Genomic DNA, 12586 nt, shown 5'->3' with positions numbered 1-12586 from the left:
TGAAATTTACAGTAATACTGAAAAGGAGGAAATGTGATGTTTTTTTAATGGTTATTATTTAACTGTTATTTAATTACTTTGTTTTGTGCATTATGATAGCAAGGTCTTTATCAGTAGAAAAAATTGTGAAAAGCTATGACAATACAGTAAAACGTCAGAAATCTGAAACTTCTCCATGTGTGTGATACCTGTGGCTTAAAGAATACAAGGGCAGCATGTACCCAGACATATTGTTATTCATCAGAATCAGAAGATCAATTCTATGGCGTTATTTTTGTGCCACTATTCTGAGCGCACGTAAAAAAAAAAATTGAGCGCACGTAAAAAATTTTTGCAGGTGCAAGTGTTGCATTTTGAGGAGAAATTTATTTTGAGTGAAGAAAAGCTAAATTTGAGTGAACAAAATTCATTGCTGTGTGCAAAAAATGTATTTCAGTGTTTGCTATTATCCACACACACACACACACACACACACAATAGCAGCCCCTTTCGATCAGTTTTTGCATTTGCTTTTTTTTTTTTTTTTTTTGCACCTGCTCGTAATGTGTTGCTTGCGCTCTCAACATTTCTGCCCATGCGTGCTCAACTCTTTCTGTACACCGTTATATTTGTGCCACAAAACCAGCCAATCACAGACTTGGATGCAAAAAAATCTGATTGGCTTTTTTGGTCTCCAATCAGCTCGAAATGACGAAATGCAATATCCCAGAATCCATTTCGTCCAAAACTCAAACGAGGCAGTGGTGGAGGAACACAGAGTGGTGGAGTTTGAACTATTAATCTTTCTGGGTCACAAAATAAACTTTTAAGATATTTTCATGCGAGAATGTAGCTGTGTAAACTTCAAATATATTTTTTTTTACGTGCGCTCAGAATAGTGGCACAAAAATAATGCCATACAATTCCTGTATAATTTCTGTGAGAACATGAGTATGACAGAGTATGTGTTAAACTTTATGTAATAGCACAAATTTGTCACTTTGATGAGGAAATTAACTTTGACTTTGGCTTTTGTCTCATTTCTGCTTCCGATTCCAAAGAACGGAGGAACAGACAATGACAACGGTACAGATATTTTTGTAGACTGTGGATGCTAACTCACTGACTGAAGCTCTGAGAATTAGGATCCAATTAAAGTTGCAGTTATTTGATAGCATGAAGTGAGAGGGGTGGGCTCTTGCATGTCTCCTCTATTATAAGGGGATAAAAAAGATCTGAAGATCACATCATATCACAAATATTTATGAAAGGATTTTCATGAAAGCCTAATCCCTGTGCTAGATGGAATGAAGTTTAAACTAGATTTTTAATGACAAATGCAGATAATGGGAACTAAAGGTGCAAAAAAACTCAGATTTCAGTGACAAACCTTCCAACCAGAGTGTAACGGCTCGTGTTTACTTAGGACACTGTCTCTCTTTTAATATAATTCTTAATATACTTTGAAATGTTTTCAACTCAGCTATTTGTGACTGATTCTTAATTCTTTATTATAGTCTTACTTGCTAATAAATTTCAGTAATAAGAACAACAGAAGTGATTTGTCTATTTCTTAACATTTGTGGAGAGTCCATTTTGTGTTAAACTCTGGTCAGGGTGTTTGTGCTTTAACAGTATTATTTTCTTCTCTTTTTAGCGTAACATATTTCGCAGCGACATTGGAGAGGGTTCCATTTTATTAACGGTAATTTTTACTGTACTACTACTTTCATAAATGGTGCCTTTAAAAGACTTAATGTTTCACACATGTGGTTTCCTTGACTGATGGTTGCATTAGACCAGAATGGAAACACAGCCTTGACTGATTTAATAATAAGCTTGCTTTTTTGTCAGAAGGCATCAAGTTGTAGCTACTAAAATGTTCTTTTCCAACAGCTCTTGAAAAAAAAAAAGAATCCAGGTCTGTTTATGAGCTCGATACTGGACTTCTCTCTGCTGGGAAGAAATGCACAGTTCACTGGGTTAAGTTTCTTTTGCGAGGAGCTGAAAAGAAAAGTGATAAAAGTTGAACAAAAGTAGCATTTTCTTTTTTTTTTTTGTGGCCAACAGTTTTATGTTGAAAAGTAATCTACATGTTTTTGCATTGTGAAATTCAGTAATACACCATTCAGAAATTAGCTGACTTTTGCAAGTTTTTTACTAGTGTCTATTCAAATATGGGACATTTAAAAAATATATATTTTTTAACTAGTCAGCATGCAGACATTTTTTTTAATATACCAGTCCCAAATTACAGATCCTGGTTTATTTTGATGGTAAGAAAGGCCACTGAAAATTTCAGTATGTAGTATGTAAAGTATGTGTGATATTTAAACCTAAAATTCTACAGAATTTGAGATGAATGACTCTCTACCAGTTTGGTCAAGAAGAAGGTTCAAATATCCAGCCATAAGACGGTTCTTGGCTATGGAAAGCACCTGGTTTATGTGGCTAAAGGACATTTACATTAATATTGATAGGGTTGGGTTGATCTATATATTGGAGCATGCATGTATAATTCTGACACGGTGCCGATTAGAGAAAATCCAAAATAAATTCAAACTTGTGCACCAAATTCTTGTTTTCATAAAGTTATAAAAGATTTATGCTTTTATAACAGTCCAAAGAAATCATTAAAAGCCCCAAATTTCCACAACGATGCAAAAAAAGATTTAGGCCACATGACTTTCAACACAGACATTTTGTTTGACGCATGGATTTTAAATGTACTTTCACTTACTGACTACCTCTGTTTCTGTTGTATTGGCTGATACATGGAGGTCTAAGCAACAAAACTACTCAGGTTTTGGAAAAGATCACAGTTCAAATACACAGCCCAGGATGTAAAGCGAACTCTACTCCGCTCCATTTGAAAGCTTACCCAAAGATATGGACTACTCAGCCATAACTTTGGGACTGATAAGAGCTGATTACAGCCAGTCATTCTGCCACAGAGACCCTGGACATTTTCTCTAACAGGCTGTAAACATGCTCAAGGGACCTGATTAACACCCCCGAGTCATTCTAACTACCAGAAATCTCGAAGCACAGGCCGAGGGGGCGGTGTGGCAGCAATTTTTCACACCAGCCTATTAATTAACGAAAGACCAAGACAGACTTTTAATTCATTTGAAAGCCTGATGCTTAGCCTCGTCCACCCCAGCTGTAAAACTCAGAAACCAGTCTTACTTGTTATCATCTATCGTCCACCTGGGCCTTACACAGAGTTTCTCTCTGATTTCTCAGACTTTTTATCTGATTTAGTGTTCAGCTCAGATAAAATAATTATTGTGGGTGATTTTAACATCCATGTAGATGCTAAAAATGACAGCCTCAACATCGCATTTAATCTGTTATTAGACTCAATTGGCTTCTCTCAAAATGTAAAAGAACCCACCCACCACTTTAATCACACTCTAGATCTTGTTTTAACATATGGCATAGAAACTGAACATTTAACAGTGTTTCCTGAAAACCCTCTGCTGTCTGATCATTTCCTGATAACATTTACATTTACAATAATTGATTACACAGCAGTGGAGAGTAGACTTTATCAAAGTAGATGTCTTTCTGAAAGTGCTGTAACTAAGTTTAAGAATATAATCCACCCACTGTTATCATCTTCAATGCCCTGTACCAACATAGAGCAGAGCAGCTATCTGAACGCTACTCCAACAGAGGTCGATTATCTTGTTAATAATTTTACCTCCTCACTACGCACGACTCTGGATACTGTAGCTCCTGTGAAAACTAAGGCCTCAAATCCAAAGTCCCTGACTCCGTGGTATAATTCTCAAACACGTAGCCTAAAGCAGATAACTCGTAAGCTGGAGAGGAAATGGCGTGTCACAAATTTAGAGGATCATCATTTAGCCTGGAGAAATAGTTTGCTGCTTTATAAGAAAGCCCTCCATAAAGCCAGAACATCTTACTATTCATCACTGATTGAAGAAAATAAGAACAACCCAGGGTTTCTCTTCAGCACTGTAGCCAGGCTGACAAAAGTCAGAGCTCTACTGAGCCAACAATCCCTTTAACGTTAACTAGTAATGACTTCATGAACTTCTTCACAAATAAAATTTTTATCATTAGAGAAAAATTACCAATAATCATCCCACAGATGTAATATTATCTACAGCTACTCTTAGTACCATCAATGTTAAGTTAGACTCTTTTCTCCAATTGATCTTTCTGAGTTAACTTCAATAATTAATTCCTCCAAACCATCAACGTGTCTTTTAGACCCCATTCCTACAAAACTGCTCAAAGAAGTCCTGCCATTAATTAATTCTTCGATCTTAAATATGATCAACCTATCTCTAATAATCGGCTATGTACCACAGGCCTTCAAGGTGGCTGTAGTTAAACCTTTACTTAAAAAGCCATCTCTAGACCCAGCTGTCTTAGCTAATTATAGGCCAATCTCCAACCTTCCTTTCATATCAAAAATCCTTGAAAGAGTAGTTGTCAAACAGCTAACTGATCATCTGCAGAGGAATGGCTTATTTGAAGAGTTTCAGTCAGGTTTCAGAGCTCATCACAGCACAGAAACAGCTTTAGTGAAGGTTACAAATGATCTTCTTATGGCCTCTGACAGTGGACTCATCTCTGTGCTTGTCCTGCTAGACCTCAGTGCTGCGTTTGATACTGTTGACCATAATATCCTATTAGAGCGATTAGAACATGCTGTAGGTATTACAGGTACTGCGCTGCAGTGGTTTGTATCATATCTATCTAATAGACTCCAATTTGTACATGTAAATGGAGAGTCCTCTTCACCCACTAAGGTCAATTATGGTGTTCCAAGGGTTCAGTGCTAGGACCAATTCTATTTACATTATACATGCTTCCCTTAGGCAGCATCATTAGAAGACATAGCATAAATTTTCACTGCTATGCAGATGACACGCAGCTCTATCTATCCATGAAGCCAGGTAACACACACCAATTAGTTAAACTGCAGGAATGTCTTAAAGACATAAAGACCTGGATGGCCGCTAACTTTCTGCTTCTTAATTCAGATAAAACTGAGGTTATTGTACTCGGCCCTGAAAATCTTAGAAATATGGTATCTAAGCAGATTCTTACTCTGGATGGCATTACCTTGGCCTCCAGTAATGCTGTGAGGAACCTTGGAGTCATTTTTGACCAGGACATGTCCTTCAACGCATATATTAAACAAATATGTAAGACTGCTTTCTTCCATTTGCGCAACAACATCTAAAATTAGAAATATCCTGTCTCAGAGTGATGCTGAAAAACTAGTTCATGCATTTATTACTTCCAGGCTGGACTACTGTAATTCTTTATTATCAGGATGTCCTAAAAACTCGCTGAAAAGCCTTCAGCTAATCCAAAATGCTGCAGCAAGAGTACTGACAGGGACTAGAAAGAGAGAGCATATTTCTCCTGTTTTGGCTTCCTTCATTGGCTTCCTGTTAAATCCAGAATTGAATTCAAAATCCTGCTCCTCACATACAAGGTCTTAAATAATCAGGCCCCATCTTATCTTAATGACCTTGTAGTACCATATCACCCTATTAGAGCACTTCGCTCTCACTCTGCAGGCCTACTTGTTGTTCCTAGAGTATTTAAAAGTAGAATGGGAGGCAGAGCCTTCAGTTTTCAGGCCCCTCTTCTGTGGAACCAGCTTCCAGTTTGGATTCGGGAGACAGACACTATCTCTACTTTCAAGATTAGGCTTAAAACTTTCCTTTTGCTAAAGCATATAGTTAGGGCTGGACCAGGTGACCCTGAATCCTCCCTTAGTTATGCTGCAATAGACGTAGGCTGCGGGGATTCCCATGATGCATTGAGTTTTTCCTTCCAGTCACCTTTCTCACTCACTATGTGCTAATAGACCTCTCTGCATCGAATCATATCTGTTATTAATCTCTGTCTCTCTTCCACAGCATGTCTTTCATCCTGTTTTCCTTCTTTCACCCCAACCGGTGGCAGCAGATGGCCCCGCCCTCCCTGAGCCTGGTTCTGCCGGAGGTTTCTTCCTGTTAAAGGGAGTTTTCCTTCCCACTGTCGCCAAAGTGCTTGCTCATAGGGGTCATATGATTGTTGGGTTTTCTCTGTATTTATTATTGTGCTATCTACTGTACAATATAAAGCGCCTTGAGGCGACTTTTGTTGTGATTTGGCGCTATATAAATAAAATTGAATTGAATTGAATTGAATTGATTAGAGCAACTGCAGACTGGGGACTGCAACGGTGGCTTGACTTTTCAGCTGCCTGGGTTAGATTCTTACCCAGCTTAGCTGTCGTCCCCCTCGTGCATCTATAAGTGTCCAGTCTCAGTTTGTTTGTTTCACAAGTCAAGCAAACACTTGACTTGGTAATGCACAGACTAAACAGTTCTCTCTTTTTCTTTATCATACAGACACCTGAAAGTTCCATCATCATAAATTCACCTGAAACCACCATAATTGAAAGCCCTTGCCCACACAGAACACATCTTTAGAAGTTCTGGACTGATGAGAAAATCTTTTCTAAATTTGGCCATCGCAGAATCTGGGTACGAGGATCTGCTCTACACAGCTTGTTAACACTCCAGATGAAGTAAAGGTGGTCTGTGAATGCCTCTGAGCCCAAAGGTGGATAAACTTGTGAAGAATGTGAAGAAGAGTGAGACCGAACAAGCCACAGCATGCCTATTCATGTAACCGCTCTGCAGTCTCAAATCAAGAAGGTTTTGTGGATTACCCCAGCACCACGTCCAAGAAATAAACTGTCCGCCTCATGTAAAATGTTTTACTGCTGTGCTGGTTTTAAGTGACCAAGGTCTTCCCAGAAAAACTACACCGGGCTAGTTACATTAGGATGCTGATGAGGGAGTCTGTTTTAACACAGGCAATAAAGAGCTGGGTTTTTTTGGTCATATTAAGAATAATTTGAGACACAAAAACACAGATTACCCATGTGGTCTGTGAACGTATAAAGTGTGTTAAAGTGTTGTAGAAGTGTGCAGAACACTATATTAGGTGTGACTGCAAAACAAAGTTGTAATGTTTATATAGCTAATGGACTAATTCTCTTTGTTTATGTGTACATATTTGGAAAAACGTTCTTTTCCATGTATATATTAAGTATATTGTGATAAAGATTCGAGGGAAAAGCTAAAGGTGCCTGAAAACGATTGGAATATTATTTTCTTTTTAATTGCATAATGCACATTTAGCTAAGCCACCATAAGAGAATTGATCTTTTTACCTTTTCTAAATTAAAGCCAGCTGTGCTAGCTTTAATCCTAAAATGCGATCTTATCTGTGAACAGTTGTTCTAGAGAAGTTCTCACCATAGAATCTTCACACATGCATTTCTACTGTGTTTATGTTTCATGGAAGCAGAAATAGAAAATTCCCTACCACAACGCATTTACTATATTCACAAATCACCGCAAAAACAAACAGTCTCTTCTGCCCTTTTTCATTTTCACACTGTCACGTTATTTCACTTGCACATTTGTGTAAGTAACCCAAAATAATATCTTGACTGTCCCTCACATATGGAAGAATGTAGGCATGGTTCTGTGTTTTGAGTGTTTGCCTTTCGATGCATTTGTGGAATATATTTTAGTTTTTGTATATGTATAAATTAATTTTTTTTATATATTTTTTAAGCCAACCAGTTTATTTATTGTGTTTGTGACAGACTGAGTAGGAGTATTTTTTTTCGAATGTATAGATGTGAGTTTAGACAAGCATCTATGATTGCTGTACATACTCCTTGGTGTGGAACAAAAATGACTGAAAAGAGGAAAAGGAAAAAATGTAAGGGGATAATAACGTCATTGGTTGGCACAACTGACACAACGGACCTGGTGAACATATCTGAGCACAGGAGCTACACGCAGTCCAAACTGGTGCTAAGTAGGCCAGACTTTTAAAGTGTATAAAAAGCTATATTTAAAACCAACAAATAAATAAGAAAGGAATAAAAATGAAAAATACTTCTTTAAATGAAGACAGTCACATTAAAAGAATCATCTACACAGTTTTACCATCTGCATGTCACATTTTCACTGACTGTACTAGACTGGTTTTGTCTGTTTGGCACCAATGCATTTGAAGGTGAAGTGTATCGGTGTATATATGTGTGTGTATATATATTTGTTGTCTGACATACAAAATATATATAACTGTGCTTCATTATAATACCAGCATTGGATACCTGGAGTACCCGCTTGTGGAAGGAAGATATTGTGGCAATATTTCATGTTGTGAAAAGGAGCCTGAGCAGCTAAGCTAATGGTGACCTCTGCATGTCTACTTCAGTCCATTTTTTGGTATTGTCTGTATTTTATATAATGTGAAAAAATATATAAATTTGCCAGGTAAAAAACACTGTGTTGAATTGATGAGTTAAATAATCAGTGTGTTCTCATGGTATTTGTAGAACAATGCTTCAGCGAGATGTTGATATAAATTAACCTACAACGTATCACTATCCTTTGCACTTGCATTTTTCTTTCCAGATTTTCATTTCACAGATGTCTTTTTGGTGCCTGGTTTTTGCAAATAAAGGACCTTTTCGGCTTTAAAAGCTTTGCTTTTGTGTTGTACTTCTCAACACAGGTCTGACGTGTCCAAAGCATTATGTGGCAAATAAACATAATAAATCAGCCTTCTTACAAAGACACCCCCTGGACATTAAATGACAGGTAATCTGGTCTTGCTTTGTTTGTTGTTAATGGTGTTCCATTGTGTGTGTGTGTGTGTGTGTGTGTGTGTGTGTGTGTGTGTGTGTGTGTGTGTGTGTGTGTGTGTGTGTGTGTGTGTGTTTTCTTTTGCAATCCAGATGTCATGTTACTACACTAGCAGTGTGTTTGCGATCACAGTTGTGCTGAAAAATGAAGCTGTTGCCAATCAGACACTTTCCAAATGTCGCTGGATGGTGGATCTCAATCTGACACTACTTTTCTGTGTTCATGATTTCACTGATTAGCACATCAGCCTCATCAGTGTTGGGTGTAATCAAATATTTTTTTTTAGTAATGCAATAAAGTAACACCTTACTGTACTAGATTCAGTAATAACATTACAGTTATGACTATGTTGTTACTTATGTTACAAAGGCTCTTCAGCTTTCTAAATGCCGGGCATATATAAAGAGAAAAAAAATAAAACAAACAGCTCCTTTTAGTTTGTGTGGAGGATAATTGTGGATCAGTGCAGTGATACAGCTTTTAAGCAGTGGCAATATGGACATTACTGTTATTTTTATTGCACAAAATGGCAACAGCACGATGGTACAGCGGAAAATGTCCAGGCAGAAACAACCACATTATACTGCTAACACAACCCTGACCCCTTGCAAAGGATCTGCAGAGATTGCAGGGTAACACAAAGTTAGAGAAGAAGCTAGAGTAATGATAAAACTCAATGAATGCTAACTCCAGCCCCACAGCCAGACCCTGAACTTCAGCAGGTAACAAAGGCAGTGATGAGCAGTCAGTGCTTCCTCTCTTTCCTCCTGCTCGTGTTTCTAAAATAGAATCACTGAGCTGGTTTTCAACTTTGCGTTGTGCTGTCGGGCAGAAAACTTTCTCTCTAAGCCAGAAAGGAATGAAGAGGAACATAAACATGTAAAGAAAGCTCTCAAAACTTGATTATCCCAACTGGACCCTCATCAAATAAGGGAGGATGCACAGAAAGAAGGTCAGACATCAACTAGGAAGAAGCAGAATAACAGCAACATTGGCATTCCTTATGTAGCAGGTTTGTCTGAGAAACTCGGGAGTACTTTTTCCCAAGGACGGGATCACAGTGCACTTCAAACCCAGCCACAGCTGCCGACAAAAAGTGGTTCACCTCAAGGACAAAACTCAGGAACGTATTGTATTCTGTGCAGTGCAGCGAGGAGTGAAAGGATTCATAGATCAATGTTAAATGGCTTAATAAACAAGTAAATTCTGTTGCTAGAACATTACGTGTAAAACCATCCACCTGCAGGTATCATAGAGTGTGTTTGTCAGAGCTGAAAAAGTTATTTCTTGATTCAGCAGATCTGACAGTAATCGTGTCCTGTGTGTAGCGAGCGAAACTGACCTCAGCTTTCCTAAAATGCGGCTAATCATAATTCATATTAATTTGTGATTTAAGAAGGTGAACAAATACCTTTTCACATAGTGCTAGATACATTTCTTCAGTTAGGTGTCATTCTTCAGTTACGTGCACTCTGAGCGGATAGAAAGGAGAAAAAGGGAAGAAATGGTAGACTGGGCTACAGCTGTTGAGGAATGAAGATATAGACTACTTTTTTTTAATTGCTTGAAAGAACAAGAGCATAATGTTAATTCCAAACTGCATCCAGAACAGAAATAGCTGTTTTATGCTGATAACAAAAGTTCAGCTTCAGAAGGGTGGAACAACCTGAAAGGCCATTACTGGAAAAGATGGGATAAAAGATCCAAGAGCACGACAGGAGGATATTAAATGATGGAAAAGCTCCATTTAACAGCAAACCCTCCATCTGTGCAAATTTCCACAGTAGAATCATTTGTTTGGTGATTGCTTTGAAATCCCTTTGAACATGTAGAGCTACCCTCCATTAAGAAGGAGACTACAGGCCAAGATCAAGGCAGCACGGAGTGAAGTTAGCCAACTATCGGTGCTTCAGAAAGGTGTGATGAAGAAAGAGATGCCTAAGAAGTACAGGTGTCATGAAACGGCTGTGTGCAGGCAGGAAAAGGACCTAAACACAAACTCACCGAGACGGAATGTGAACTAAAAAAATTTACAACTTTATTTGCTGGATGAAAGGTGATACAAAAGGAAACTAATAATACTGGAATAATAATAATAATAATAATAATAATAATAATGGAAACAGCCATGAGGGAATTGCTAACATAAATACACAGAAGGATCGTAAGGGAACTGAAACCACATGTGGAGCACAGCTGACACAAATAACCATAACGAGATAGGGGAATAGCAAACACAACATGACACATGGGAGACTATCAAAGTAAAACAGGAAACATGATAAGGGAGGAGAGGCAGCCGAGATGGAGCGAGGAAACATGAGGGGGAGCGAGAGCAGACATGATCGGCTGGGGAAACATGAAGGAATAAAACACAAAGAGGGAAACAAAACACAAGGACTCACACCACTGTATAAACACAGACACCCAGAGGAGGACACAGAGGGCAAAGATACAAGGAGAAATCTACTAAACAATACTGAACAGAACAATTCAGTTATTACAGAATAATCGTTAACATAACCAAATAGACTAAACAAAATACAAAAAATGACCAAAACACAGGAAACTCAAACCGCTGGGTCAAAATGACCCAGGACCATGACAACAGCAAACTGGCCATACTTGAGGCCTTGGAAACTGCCAAACAAATATCATAGCCTTGGCCAGCTGCTTAAAGAGGTACACCAGATAGGAGAGGTGGGAAGTAACGCAGTACAAATACTTTGTTAGTGTAGTAATTGGGGGTGCAACAATACACAAAATTCACGGTTCGGTTCGATACTTTGGTGTCACGGTTCGATATTTTTTCAATACAAAAAAATGTTCATGCCTTTTTAATTTGTCATTTATTAAAATTATAAATATATATTTTAACTCAAAAGTACAGTTTTTAAAATTAATGTTGCTGAAACAACAAAGTAATAAAAAAATAAATCTATCTGATCAAGAAATCACTCATCTTTGGAAAAGAGAGTTTATTACAGAGAAATGGCTCTTTCTAAAATAAAAGCTATACTATACGCTTCTTCTGGGCTATATTCTCAGCAGCATATTAAACATATCAGGTCCCCATAAGGAGAATCATGTGCTAACGGCTGTCTAAATGACTCGGGTAAAGTTTGTAACATGCGTGCTTGTTGTTTTTGTCTGCTTCCACTTGTCTTTGCACTAGGATGATGTCGGAGTAAATGTGCAGTCATATTCGTTGTGTTCCCACTAGTGCTGTCAGCGTTAATCTCGTTAAAATGACACTAATGCCATAACGCGGCAAATCTCCGTTAACGAGTTACAGCGGATCGCCCCGTGCGTGAGGCTGGACGGTGTCAACACGTTAACAAGCTAACTGCGCTAACGCACTAGTTCCCTCCAATGTAATTGAGCATTGCGTGGCACATCCGACATACTGTTTTACTTTTGTCCATGACACGCTTACCATCAGGGTCATGCTTCACATGAAAACCAAAATAGTTCCAAACGCCGGATCTGAATGAGGGTGGGGGAGGTTCAATTTCAGGTAGCGTTGAGGCAGTTGCCATGTTGCAACGAGCTTAACGTATGTCTTGCTAGCTTGCGCTGTGCTCAGTGGGTATTGCACACTGACGGTATTGCCGGCAAAAAACAAGGTAAGCAGAGCCTGTTTAATCGAATCTGCATATTAGAAATTAAGCTAAATTTCACCCAAAAGTGTCCTGAATGTAGAAGTCCGTAAATTTAGATAAGAGATGTGTGTGGAAGAGACGTTGTCTCCCCACAGCTGCCATCAGAAAGGAGACTTTGGGCTAGAACCAGCAGACTGGGAGACTTCGTCCATCAGGTTGTCAGGATGCTGAATTCACTCCCTGCTCTCACACACAAACTCCAAACCTGCATTCACCTCTTCCCCCTGAACC

General features: G+C 38.5%; 1 protein-coding gene across 5 annotated transcripts in view; it reads left to right on the top strand.

Annotated features, from left to right (window-relative positions):
* LOC116309964 (integumentary mucin C.1-like) overlaps positions 1–8530 on the top strand; it is a 43924-nt gene extending 35394 nt beyond the window's left edge. For all 5 annotated transcript variants that reach the window (XM_039611032.1, XM_039611031.1, XM_039611033.1 and 2 more), the window contains 2 exons: positions 1637–1684; positions 6369–8530. In XM_039611032.1, the coding sequence (XP_039466966.1) occupies positions 1637–1684; positions 6369–6449 (129 nt within the window). In that variant the 3' untranslated portion in view covers positions 6450–8530. The remainder of the gene's footprint in view (positions 1–1636; positions 1685–6368) is intronic.
* Positions 8531–12586: the final 4056 nt, after the last annotated feature.

The sequence above is a fragment of the Oreochromis aureus genome, linkage group 4 (assembly GCF_013358895.1).
Source record: "Oreochromis aureus strain Israel breed Guangdong linkage group 4, ZZ_aureus, whole genome shotgun sequence".
Lineage (NCBI taxonomy): Eukaryota > Metazoa > Chordata > Actinopteri > Cichliformes > Cichlidae > Oreochromis > Oreochromis aureus.
The sequence above is the reverse complement of the archived record's forward strand: the minus strand, read 5'-3'. Positions and strand labels throughout refer to the sequence as shown.